General features: G+C 46.7%; 1 protein-coding gene across 2 annotated transcripts in view; it reads right to left on the bottom strand.

Moving 5' to 3' along the window:
- Window positions 1-3,805: 3,805 nt before the first annotated feature.
- Window positions 3,806-13,941, bottom strand: part of LOC8039605 (condensin-2 complex subunit G2) — a 74,327-nt gene continuing 64,191 nt past the window's right edge. For both annotated transcript variants that reach the window (XM_029982593.3, XM_042293059.1), the window contains exons 20-22: window positions 10,887-11,015; window positions 8,270-8,369; window positions 3,806-4,608 (exon numbers count right to left, since the gene is read on the bottom strand). In XM_029982593.3, the coding sequence (XP_029838453.2) occupies window positions 4,388-4,608; window positions 8,270-8,369; window positions 10,887-11,015 (450 nt within the window). In that variant the 3' untranslated portion in view covers window positions 3,806-4,387. The remainder of the gene's footprint in view (window positions 4,609-8,269; window positions 8,370-10,886; window positions 11,016-13,941) is intronic.

Below are 13,941 nucleotides of genomic sequence, written 5' to 3'. Positions count from 1 at the left end.
TCTCGCCGTGCTGGATAGCGCTGAGATTTCGATAGAGTTGTGGGCATACTTGCCGAAGGTCGAAAGCTCTTCGGGTAGTACCTTTCCATTTGTCCTCCCTCTGACCACCATTCAAATGTACGCCATAAAACTGGTGCCAAAATTAAACCACTTGTCTGTAAGTCGCATGGTCTTGAAATGGTCTCCGTGCATTCTGCATCTCCAAACACAGGTTTGTCACAGAGGGGCAAAGATTTAAGAGTGGGACAATAAAGAGGGCAAAGCCACCAGTGAAAAGCGACGTGTCTACATATAGAACCTACTTGTACAACATAAAGCAAAGAAAATAAACTGGCACCACTCATATTTATAAGCAGTTGGCAAATCAAAACTTGTCCGGGTTTGCCTCATAACCAGGGGGGACACAGACATTGCTAATAAGCATTGCAGGTAGGAACCTTCGCTGGTGCCATTTTTTCAGGATTGGGATCCACAATAATAAAGCTCCACCTAACAGAACCCAATATGCATCACTACATTAAAGGGGCACTGACACCCCAAAGGTCGTATTTATTTTTATTGTCTAAAACGATGCAAGTTGCAGTCATAGACACGCAAAAAAAACCGCATCGCGAAAAAAAATTTTCCCGCGCGCGCGCGCGCCTTTTTATTTTTGGCGTTTGATTTTCCCGCCTCTCGCCTCCTCGCTTCTTTTGATCGGTGACGTCAAAAATCAGGAAATTTAGAAGCTTTGTAGGCGACATCTCTATAACATTTAATTACGGCAATCCTAAAACATGTTTTTTAACGCAATTGCGAACGCACTACGGCCCTTCTTTTTGAAATACCAAAAATCGGGAGTTCGTTGTGGTGCCGTCTCCTGGATTTGTATCCTCCAACGGAAAAGAGGCGACACCGCTCAAAACCGGTCCGCCTGCGCTCGCTCCTTTCCTCCTCGCTTTGGGTCGCCATGGCAACAGCAGGGAGTGTTGAAAGGAAGTCGACTCTCAGGTCTCCGCGATTTTTGACGTCAAGGCACCGGCGCCGATCGCGCGGGAACTTCGAATTCGGCATTTGGAAATTGTTTTTTTACTTCACAAATACTGAACTCCCAAATTTCGAATTTTGAGGGTAATGTCCCGGCATCGTTTTCAATCGTTTCGGATAATAAAAAAAAATATGATTTTGATGTGTCAGTGCCCCTTTAAACACCGAGCAGAGATTTTTTTTTGCTTTTGTTACCAGAGCGTTTTGCAGCTTATGCATTGCAATAGACCATATACTTTTGGCCCTAGCGGACAGTACAAAATGTGTCACTCTAGGAGTACTTGGCAGCTCTTGCCTAGGATGGTAGCAAACTGAAAGCTAAACAGAACAGAGGTTATTGTCATTTTAACTTTGAATCCCCCCTCTTTCCCCGCTTAAACTACGTCAGCCAAAACTCCGCACACTAACCCCAGACCAGGCACTGATTCATCCGTTTTCTGACTTCAAATCATTCTCCGACATGTTTTTTTTTTTTTTTTTCTTTCAACAAGCGTATTTGCACCCTAAAGCTGTGTCGCCTACCTTAGGTTCTGTCGCCAAGCGTATAAGCACTTTGTCTCCCCAATTAACCTGGTGCGATTCCCACAGAAACTGCTACCTTCGACAGTAGTGCTCCGATCCATTGAAGGGGGATCAGTGCATTCTGCACAAAGGAGTCTATGGCAGTTTACGAAACTAAAGTATGCATTGGGAACACCTTACCTTACGGTGTGTATTCATTGCTGCAAATTTCTCAAGCAAAACAAAAACAAATTTGCCTCACAAAAAAAAAAAAACGCTTTTTTGAACATGATTGTAAACCTGAGACTGGGGCAGAAAGAGAACACAACAGAAGGTAGTAAAAGAGGAGGCAACGTCTCCTCTTTTACTACCTTGAGACGTTGCCTCCTCTTTTACTACCTTCTGTTGTGTTCTCTTTCTGCCCCAGTCTCAGGTTTACAATCATGTTCAACTTACACCAGCTCGCCTGCACTCTGACTATTTTTTCTTTAGCTTTTTTATTTTGGTGAAGGAGGAACAGCGGAGCTGTAGCTTCTGTTCTCGGCAGTGGCTTTCAGGCGAGTGATCTGCTCTCCTTTTGCAAAGAAGTCTGAAGCGCGCGACGCAGTGTAACTTCAGGCGATAGCGGCCTCGTGGCGGTCACCAAACCATTTGCACTGTTGCGCACATCGCCACTCGTTCCGTTCCCGCTCTTCCTCTGAAGAAATTTGCCACCATCTATGAGCGACGGCGGCAAGCGGACAACCGGCAGACAGAACACTCTGGACAGCTACCGCCATCTATGAGCGATGGCGGTAACCAGAGTGTTGTGTCGGCCACAGGTGTCGACATTTTTTTTGTACCGGACACAATCCTGGGGAAACTAGCCCTTAACAGCTCCGCTGTAATATACAGCCCCACAATGGTGGCATGTTACATGGCAAGCTCTGCCTCTCAGTAAAACTTAATTCCCGCAAACGATTTGAAAACGCAGCACCTTTGAATATTTTTGAAATGTTAATATCTTAAATAGGAAGAGATTACTGGACTTGTTGGCAAAGGTGCAGTTGCCCAATCTGCCTGTCGCATCCAAAAACATTGTTCGGCCTAGAACACAAGACTAGGGGAAAGGAAAAAGTAAGGGAGAAAGGATTGGGTACAAGAATTGGGTGAAATTCTAGTACCTTCTAGCAAGAACTGCTGTTTGCATCCCTACATGGCGTCGACTTTCGGGATGGAATCTATCATGTTCTTTCCACGAGTGTGTTGGAACGATGTGCATTGCGTGGTAGTCGTATTTCAGACTTTTTCAGAATGCCTTAAATCTGTATCAAGGCAACAAAGTTGTTGAGAACTCTTTTCAGCAGTTTTTACAATTTGTGTAGCACATGCTATTGAAGTCTGAGTAACATAAGGGAGGCTTTGAAAGCATTTTCACCTTCAATGCTCTTGTTGCGCCAGCTGACACTAAAGTCACCACAAAACTGTGTGAATCATCTTGACAAAATAAACCTTTTGCAACCAGTTCCAATGCAGATGTTGTGGTGCCAAAGATACTATTGGAGAGCGGTAAAAGGACTCCTGAACAATTGGCATAGAGTGCCTATATTACACTTCTATAGTCGCCGATTCGGACCGCATAATATGTAGGAAGTATTTAGAAAAGGTGCAGGCTGGATTTTTATTCTTTGCCTGCTATTGCAAACAAAGGGAAAAAACAAAACAAAAGCAACTTCTATTTTATAAAAAAATAAAAAATGCTATACAGGGTGCATTTTTTTTCCTCTCCAGGGCAACAAGCGCAAGGCTGGCAAATAGGAGACAGATGAACAGTATGGGCACGCTTTTGCACTTCCAACCTTTCGCCGGTTGCACAGTGACAACTTTAGTGCACTGCCGTGCAACACACATGCTCCAAGCATGTGTGTCTTAAATCAATCTAAAATAGATTGATTTAATGGTTTTCGATGACGGTCAGCTAGTTTCTAATTAGAGCCAAACGTTTATCTTCACTAATTAAGAAAGTAAGTCAACAAATTTTAGTTACTTGACTTATTGTCACGACTAGCACCCATATTATGTCCCCCTGGCTACAAACTTGTCTGCACAAACTGCATTAGTGTAGTTTTATAGCTTTCTAAAAAAACAAAAGTAAAGCAAAAAAAAAAATAAAAAATAAAAACACCTGTAATGTTGGCACACAAGAAATGAGAAAGGACTAGAGAAACTGAACACAACTCCCCACAAATAATGGACATAATTTTAACATAACATTCATAAAAAAAAAAGTGCAACAAAATTTGAGGTGTTTGTTTATTAAACATACCTTTCATTTTTTTTTCACACTTTAGAAGGAACAACGAAAACTTGCTTTGCATCCTAAAAACAGGTTACCTTATTTCCATTTTGGCAAAAAATGTACGTCAATAGGTTAAAACAGTGGTGATAAGAAAACTAAACAAAAAATAGCAGGGACATTCTCACCAAAGGAACATTATCGCCATACCCTGTTGCAGGTTAAGGAAAGCAGGGCAAGCTCCTTCCATGAAACCCTCCACTCTTCCCACTTAGCAGAGCGAATGCAGGAGAGGAGGCAAGGAAAAACTCTCCTCCTCTCTGGCATTCGCTCTGCTAAGTGGAAAGAGTAAAGGGTTTTTGTGGGAGGGGCTGCAACAGGGTATAACACAGCACATGTAAAAGGCACATTGACAACAAAGACTGTACAGATAGTATACTAAATAAGAATGACTCAAATCCGCAGGTGGACATACTTGATTCAATCCATCTATTTACACGAGAACCCTGGCAGTTAAACGCGTGGCAATGAAGGCAATTTACTTTGAATGAGGCACAGATGCACCTCCGACACTATGCCTTTTGCTCAAGCATTCTGTTGGTTATTGTGCTCCTCAGCTTGTGGTACCTCCTCGGCTTGTGCACTGTTTTCGGCATCCTCTTGAGATGGTTCCGGGGTGTTAATCTTCAGCTTGTCTAGCATAGTAACAATACTAGCCATCTGGGTAGGGGCAGGGGCAAGCAGCTTTGCATGCTTCAGTATTGCCTTGCCGATGGGCTTGATGTTCGCCACAAGAACAGGAGCATCTGCAAGCGTGACAATTGCAGAGTTTTACGGACTGATGCGCTAACCAAGATATTTTTGTCCCATGCTCCACAAACCCCTCATAAGATGTATAATTCTGTGAGTAGCGAAGGATACCACTAATCATGGTTAGAAAATTAAACTGGATGCAGGCTAAGACAGAGCTACGTGTTTTTGCCGTTCAACGGTTGCAACACAGGTGATGCTTTTGCAGTGGATCTTCTACAGCGAAGAAAAGGAAACACGTTTGAATTTATCCAGGGGCCTGGACTACTTACTACCCTGGCCCTTCCTTCTATTATGATGTCGGAGTAAAGGCGGTTATTTTAACTCCGAGCGACAGCTCCCACGTTCGTGGCTCAGACGTGCATCCAACTCGTCCAGAGTCGTCGAGTGGCGAGCACGCAAACGGTGAGCCGCCTGAGCAGCTTGGTCATTGAGACAGCACTCCCGAGCCCATCCGACAACTCAACCGGCTGGAATCCTTTCAATTATAATCTCGGTATTTTGTCTAGCTTTGAAGACCAGGGCTGTTTATCGACGAAGTTGGTATGTGGCACAGCTCAACAATAACAATAAGTCAACAGTCAACAATAAGTATTTTGTGGGAAACATCACGGATTAAGTGATCTTTGGGCTTTGCCTCTTCTGACAATTATCTGCATTGACATTCAGAGGTCCCTTGCTGATTAATACACCTTGTTGCGACATTGCTCGTGGTCCGACCAGTCGTAGAAACTGTATTGTGTTCTGTCGACGAGCGGCAAAATTGCGATATTGACTGGCAGAGGACGTAGGTAATGCTTGCGGGTAACTTCCAAAGAAGATGTACTAGAGCTGTGCCACATACCAAATTCGTCGATAAATAGCCCTAGTACATCTACATCATCAAGTTTTCCGAAAAAGAGGATTAAAGAAATATACCGCTTTTGTCCTCAGGCAACAAAGGAGCATGTGCGTCAGTGGCAATGCGTGCAAATGTTCTTGGGCCACATTAGTGCCAATAAGCTTGTGTAAAGTAAAAAATATTTCAATCCAATACAGTCAAAACTCGATCTAACGAAGTTGAGGGGAGCCGCAAATTACTTTGTTAAATCGAGTCATTTTTCAGACATTTCGTTCGGTAAATACTAAGTCTTAACGCAGTGGCATCGTGAGAACTACCATGGTATTGATTTTAAGTGTCCACGCACTGAAATTTTAAACAATGCACGGAAAAATCAGCAAAGGGGTCACACTGCTTGTGCATGCAAAAAAGAAAAAGAAAACCTCAGAGCTAGCGGGAGATTTATTTTGTAGCGAAGAAGCTCGTTAGCTTTGCCCGCATGCACTTTGTCAAGAGCGGACGTACGGACTTCTCGTAGCTCATCGGCTCCGACTTTGTTAACACTAGCCGACTCCCCATTTAACACTTTTCCTACAATGCCGTAGCATTCTTGAAACCGTGACAACCAGCCGCGGCTTGCCTTGAACTTGTCGTATCCAAGCAAATACGCAAAAGCGCGTGCTTTCTGCTATACCACGTCACTGGTGAGTGGAATGTTTCTGGCTCGTATATCCATGAATTAGGTGAAGAGCGCTTCTTCCAATTTTTCCTGTGGAGTGGTCTTCAGGTCTTTCTTCTTGGACGGATGCCCAAACGAAGTGGCACTCAATGTTGTCAGTTGTGGCACTAATGATGGTGTCCTTCGATTTCAAGATTGTCAAAAGCGTGCTGGCTGGGATGCCTTGCTCTGCGGCAACTTCACATTTCTTCCCTCCGCTCCTGACAGCACGAAAGGTATCCACTTTCTCTTCAAGGGTTAGCATATTTCTTTTCCTCTTGGGGCACGCCATTTTTCAGCAACGCGGAACATAGTGGATTATATATCGTACCCAGAGAGAACCGGTCGCGGGAAGAGACAAGCAATGAAAGAAATTGAGTCCTAACAGACCAACAAAGACTATGAACAAAGAGCAGAGACTATCGGTGCCATCCGCCGCATGCGACACGAAGCAACCGCCGATTCAAAGCCATGCGGAGAATCCGTAGTTCCGCACACTTTCGTTCTGTAGGGTACCTTCTCCGGTACCTCGGTTCTACCACTGGCATGTGAACGGCAAGTTTCGATTCCTTCTGGGCGAAAAAAAATGTAGAACAACCTTTTTTTTGCCCATATTTTTTTTTTCAGAAATACTTCGTTATTTTGGGCTTGAGGGTCAATTCACTTCGTTATTTTGAGTTCATATATGCATTAGGCCCTGTCGGAAACTTCGGACGAAACACAATTTGTTCGTTAGATCGGGGAAGTTCGTAAGATTAGGGTTCATTAAATCAAGTTTTGACTGTTTTTTTTTTTTTTACACCGTCCCTTTAAATGTAATTTAGGCTGTCGCTGGCAGCCTACCTCGTCTAGGTTTCCATTCTATTACAGTATAGACCACTTACAACGTAACCGCTTATAGTGCAGGACCGGGTATAACGCGGCTTTTTTAAACCACCGGTTCGCCTCCCATAGAACTCCATGTATTTACATACCGCTTAAAATGCAGGCGCGCGAAAGGAAATACCGGTTATAGTGCGGTTTGTGGAAGAGCCCGGCGGCCGTGCCGACTGACCGGCGCAGCGAGCACGCTTCCCTTTGCGGCGCTAGATAACGGCGCGAGCCGCGAGCGGCACTCGCGGGGCAAAGAGGTTTCTTGAAGAAACCGGGAGATGCGGAGAGAGAGGCTGCAGTTGCCATAGCGACGGAGGGACGCATGCACGTGTCGTTCTCGTGCGCGCGTCCCTCCGCTGCGATGGTTGGAATACAACCGCAACGACAGACCAATCGCAGGTCGAGGAGAAGTGTTCGCGCGCGTTGCATGCCGGCAGTGCGTACACACTATTGGCTCTCTCCTTTCCCCCCCAACCTCTATTACAACGCTTCTCCTCCTCTCCGGTCGCGGGCCGGCTGCGTCTATCCGCAAACATGGCGTTGGTTTTGATCGTCGACGTAGATTGCGTGATGGAGGCTCATCGTTCCGCGTAAAAGCGCTACCCTTGACTGTGAATTTTCGTTGTGTGTCGTTATGATAACCCAGCACGTACTAGAAGGGAAGATCCACCTACTCGTGCGGCGATGTCGTGGCGGCACTCTCAAGACGGCAGAAACGCCCGTGTCGTCGTGTTTGTTTACTTCGACTAGAGTGGTGCTTTCTGTGTTTTCGAACATCGCCCGGATTTCTTATTTGGAGCATTTCATGCCTGTGCTCAAGTTGAAGGTATTACTGGCGCGTACTGTATAAAGGATGCGAATTTTCACGTGTTGCTATCACCGGAGATAAGTGATTAGGGTTAGCAATCCTGAACGCTCGCAACGTCCGTCCGCAACCCGCGACGCTGTTAAAAGGCTGCGCCAGGCAAAAGTCGCTCATTTCTTTCAAAATGTGTGACACACTTGAGACAGAACTGTTCTAGTCTGGTGAAATAAAGACTTTCCCCAAACTAAGCTTTATTTTTCACCTAACATAAAGTAAATTCTTTTACAAAGGTAAGTAGTCTCATGGCATGTATTTTGGCCTGAAAAATTGATGTTTTGGTTATAACGCGGTACCGCTTATAGTGCGGATTTTTGCGACTCCCGCGACATACGTTATATGCGGTCTACACTGTACTACTATGTTGCAAGTAAAGACTCCCACCTGACTGCTTACAAATGGCGAGAAGACTGATCAGCTTCTCCGCATATTCAGGCGTTGCCAGGCCCATCATGAAGAAGGACTTGGAAGCATTCAGGTAAATCTGATAAGAGAAACAAGGAACACACCACATTCACAGCATCCACTTATGCTTGAAACACCTTCCTACCACTAAAAACCTGCCAGCACGATCACAGGTGGAAAATTTCAGAGATGCATTTTGAAAAAAAAACAGTGTACTAAAAAGAGATGGCGATGTCCAAAACTGCTAGGGTCGTGTGCAACTGGCACGCAGAAATCTCAAGGCAGCTGATATTGCTCCACAGGCTATAGAGGGGTCACGAGAATAACACATTTTTAATGCGAAAAAACTCTCATGGAACGAGCCAACATCATCAGCTTTGAAACCACTCCAAACGGCTCTTTTACACCCCCTTGATCCCATTGGCTAGCGCGCGTCAACCAGGCTTCCATTCGCCGGACACGCAGCGCCGTGGGGTGGCTGGTCGTTGAAACTGATGCTGCACGTCAGTTTCAACGACTGGCCACCTCATGGTGCTGCGTGTCAGTCACCGCTAGCCAGAGTTGCGCGTTCACCTCTGTTGCGCCGTCTTTTTTGCATGGCATGCTGATCCCGCTCCTCACATGATGGAATTCGGCAAATAGCGGTGCCACGCGTTCAAGGAACGTGGTGCGCTTAAAAGCAGGGGAACGTATGCCGGGGCACGTGCAACATCTGCTTTCCTGCATGGCATTTGATCCAGCTCCTCACGTGATCGGATCTCGGCGAATAGCGGCACAGCAACACGTGGAAAACAGACGCGCAACTCTGGCTCCCGTAGGGAGCCTATACAGGAACTCTAGTTAGCGCCACTCAGCGCGCCAACACGCGTAGAGCAAGACTGATGTACATGCTTTTGCATTCACAACTCCTAAGAAGTGCTTAGGTGTACCTCAATATTTTTTACTCGCACCTCAAAAGATCATGATAAAACATGGTTAGAGATATCGAGCAACATCGTACACTGTAATTGGAGGCTTATTTGGAGGCTTAACATTTCGTGAATTTTCTAAGCTGCCGCAACTGGTAGACTAACTCCTCTTTGATAATATACTCGTAATAAATTCTTTTCCACCGTTTCACATACGAGAAACGAAGTCGCCACAAAATACAGTTTTTTTGCAGTTACCCAGTGTTCTAGACTCTCTGATCGTCGTACTCTCTTCTGACATTCTGGCAATATAAACCAGTTCAGAAGCCTATGCAGGCACAGAGGGCAGTAAGTATTTACAAAATTGTAGGTTGATCCCCCACACTGCTCGTTGGCAAAACGAAAAGAAGTTATACTTTAGGGGCGTATTTTAAGGCGGACATGTGAAAACGGCAGGGAGTCTTTCGAAAGTCTGACCTCCAGCACAATCGATGCCTTCTGGCGTGCTTTGGGCTGCGCGCGCACGCTGAGGCGCGTGAGATACTGAAGCATTTTCGAAGCTAGGAAGCTCGCGCTTAAAGCGGGACAACCGAAGCTGCTCCCCGTCATTCTCACTGTCTGCGACTAGAGACTATGATTCGTCCGCACTGGTGCCGTCATTCCAGTCGTCATCGCTGCCAAGTTCCTAAAGCTCGTCGTCCGTGTCGTTTAACAATATCTTGCAATTTGCAAACGACCGCATCTTCCGCGCTTGCTTGGTGATCGCGTTGCACATCACGGGTAGGGACCAGTCGCGCACATTTGCAACATACGTTGCAAGCCTGACCTCTAGCTCCAAGAGACCTCTTTGTTTGCTGTCACGCTTAAGATCCTGCACCGTTGCAGATGCCACTGGCTACACACCCACTCCGAAAAGTCTAACTTGCGTCTAGCAGCGCAGTTGTTGGTTACCTTTGAATGAAGGATGGCTGTAAACGAGCACCGAGAACCTAAACTGCCCGCACCAAGCGTGTCAACACAGAGAAAGGTAGTTGGCCCTCCAGCACGGTCGCACAATCTTGACCCTCGATCGAACGATGTGTACCCGTGCATCGCGTAAAGACAAGCAGCGAGGAGTGAGGTTGTTCCAGCAGCCATTCTGGCGTGGTTCTTACATGAAGTGCCGCCACCCCCAAGACACTGGCGTGCTGCCGCACTGCGCGGTGTATTGCTGGTACCACTGGTATGCGCGCCGTTCACCGTAAAAGTAATAGTTGTCATGCAAATTAAAAAAAAAAAAACTTGTAAAAATGGTGCACAGAATGGCGCAATGCTACAGGTACAGCCAGCTGAACTTGTAACAAGCTAAGGTGCTCTTGATATCGCAATTGTTTCATTTTTTCAGTGGTGGAATGCTTTGGTTTGATTGTAAGTGAACCCCCACTACAGATTTTTAGAAATTAAAAAAGGAGGCTGACTTAGAGTCATATAAATATGGCAATGTGGTGCAAAGACAGCAGTCCACTCGTCTCGAACAAACCCTTCACCATAGTCATCATTATGTCATAGTCATCATTCCTCAGCAACATGCAGGCCACCATGAGATCTAGGGTAGTAGTTGTTTAACATGGAAGCAGTTTGCTAAAAGAACAAATGGACTGTGACAACAGCCAAGGCTTAATCACTCACGGCAGCAAGATGTCACTTACCTCCACAGTGCGGATGGAAAGAGCCTTTTTTGTGCCCTCTTGAGCTGGGATCACTGGCACCAGACTGTCTTTGATCCAAAGCAACTGGAGCTCTAGTGTTGACACTGCCACCAATTTGGCTCCAGAAGCCTGGTAAAGAATTGTCCGGAACATTTAGTCATGGGCAAAAAGTACAAGGGGGCACGGGGGGGGGGGGGGGGGGGGGGGGGGGGGCTGGTGTTTCTTTTAGATTATTTCAGGAAACGGGTGCAAAGATGGAATGCTTTTTTAATTTGTAGGTAGGAAGTAGGAAAAAAAGATCTACAATGCAGAGTTGAGCATGTGCCCAAAATGTGCCTTTTAAGTAATGCACGATAAAACTCTTAAAAGTTCAGTTTTTGAAGGACATCTTATCAGCCCCTTTCTACCCTCTTTCCCAGTCTGCGCAACAAACAAACCTTTGCCACCCACCTCACCCCGGGGGAGAAAAAAGAATTTCAACACCTCTGCCTTCAATAGAAACTTAAAAAAAAACAACATACAAAGCCTATGATGAAACAACCTATACGGTGCGATTACCTGCATGGGGTGCGCTACTGCTACATTTAATGGCATTCGTTTCATCCCAAGTGGCACCTAAAGGCTGTCAAATATCACCACGTGGAGAGAATTTACCTACCGTGCAGTGGACAGACAGGAAAAATTGGTACTGTAGAAGCATGACACTAGCTTACCAGAAAAAATCAGCTATAGTTACTGACAGACTGACAATGGCAGGGCAAGTCTTTCGAACGCCCGTCCTCCACCACGCGCAGCCAAAGCCTTTGGGCAGGCTTTGGCTGCGCGCGCACGCTGGAGATGCTGAAGCGTCGTCGAAAGTAGGAAGCACATGCTGGCGGCAGGACAACTGAAGCTCCTTCATGCCATTCTCACCTTGTCGGTGACTATAAACCCTAGAACTTGCATTAATAAAAAATACTAGTAGTTTCTTCTTGGCAACATGACTAGCTAAGCCTCCTTCGACCCTGTCAAGAAATAGTACTGTAGGAAAAGTTTGTAGGAAACTGTCGAGTCTACAAGTCGATCCTGGCTGCTAGTGGACGAGGACGAAGAAGGGGGGATAGGAACGGAGCACGAGATGGAGCAGTTGGTCTTTCTGTCATGTCTTATACCTAGTTGCTCATATTAAAAACATAACAATTGGCGCAGCCGACAAAGCCTCAACTCCAGCATGAAAGTCGATCCACCACTGCCTTTCCTACCGGCCCCAGGCAAGCCTGCAACTCCATGGAGTGAATGGTACGGCATTTTCGAGACGTACATGATCACTTCCGGCGGGTCGACGATGGCAGACGCCAGAAGAACGGCCATCCTACTCAGTTCACTTGGAGCTGAGGGTGAACGGACCTGCCGCAAGCTATCTCACCTTCCAGACATGTCCGCAACAAACTGCGGTACATCACCAAGTACATCAACTGCTCCTTTGGAATCGGGCACTCCTGCAAAACCCGTTACCACAGCCTACGAAGCAGCGGTCAGGAAGTTGCAAAAATTCTTCATGCCGGCCATCAACAAAACGGCCGAGAGATTTGTTTTTCGGTCCTGTGCTCAGATGCCCGGTGAGGCAGCGCAAGAGTACGTTACAGCCCTCCGTGGCCTTGCCACCAATTGCCAATTCAGAGTAATGACAGATGAAATGATCTGTGATCACCTCCTCGAAAAAACGGCCCATTCCGAAGTTAGGACCCGCCTCCTCCTAAAGTCCGAGCTTTCCCTGGAATCTGCTATGGCCATCGCCTCTCAAGTTGAGCAAGCGATGAAGGAAGCCAAGCTCTTGACGGAAGAGGGATCCAGTTTACAAGTGGCGAAAATAAAAGCCGAGAATTCGATAGCAAGTTTCAGCAAGTCGTCCGGCACTTGTTACAGATTTGCGTCACCGCACCACATGGCGGACCACCCTAAGTGCCCGGCAAAGAACGAAGCTTGCAGAAAATGCAACAAGAAGAGACACTTCGCCTCCGTTTGCAAGCAGGGAGTTTCACAAGCAAAATCCCATGTACGAAGAGTGGAACAAGCGCACGACCAAGTCCAGCTGCTAACTACCAGCTTTACCAAACAATCGGTTACGTGCGATGCATCTGGCCCATGTTCCAACCGAACTTTCAGTCGACACAGGTTTACCCATTTCAATCCTGCCGGAAGACGTCTACCGGAGACACTTCCACCCTTACAAGCTGGAACGTTCAAATACAACACTTCTGGACTACTCCGGAAAAGACATTCCCGTTCTGGGGAAATTCGACGCACCCGTGCAGTTCGCGCAAAAACATGGCACCTGCACATTCCATGTCGTACGAACAGGCGTGGCTGTCATGGGCCTGAACGCCTTCATGCGTTGGACATTCAACTAAACTTTGCTCCTCCCAACGGTGGACAAGTGGCAACGGTCTCCGCGAGAAACCTTCCAGAGATCGCGCAAGTGTTCCCCCATCTCTTCTCCGAGGGATTAGGTCATGCAAAAGGATTTGTACATAACGTAAAGACGAAATATTCCGTCACTCCTTTCCAACAAAAGCTACGAAGACTACCTTTCGCAGTGCGCGAGAAAGTTTCTGAGGAACTGGCGAAGCTGGAACGCTCCGGGGTTATCGAGCGCATCGATGTTACGGAGTGGGTGTCTCCTATCGTGGTGGCCCGCAAGCAGAATGGGGAGATCCGGCTCTGTGTAGACCTACGCAAGCCAAACACTGCAATAGTTTTGGATTCCCACCCTCTACCGTGCCCCGACGAACTTTTTCATCAGCTTTCCGGTGCCCGCGTCTTCAGCAAGCTAGACCTCTCATCGGCGTATCACCAGTTGGACCTGGCAGAGGAAAGCAGAGACCTAACGGCATTTGTGACGCATGAAGGTCTCTTCAGGTTCACCAGAGTATGTTTCGGGCTGGCATCCGCCACCCCCGCCTTTCATAAAATGATGGACTGCATACTCCGAGGTACTCCAGGTACCATCGTCTACCTGGATGATGTACTTATTTTCGGACACGCAAGAGAAGAGCAAGATGCCCACCTGCGGCAG

The sequence above is a fragment of the Ixodes scapularis genome, unplaced genomic scaffold, assembly GCF_016920785.2.
Source record: "Ixodes scapularis isolate PalLabHiFi unplaced genomic scaffold, ASM1692078v2 PGA_scaffold0__279_contigs__length_252992795, whole genome shotgun sequence".
Lineage (NCBI taxonomy): Eukaryota > Metazoa > Arthropoda > Arachnida > Ixodida > Ixodidae > Ixodes > Ixodes scapularis.
Note: the sequence above shows the minus strand (reverse complement) of the source record. Positions and strands in the feature narration are given on the sequence as shown.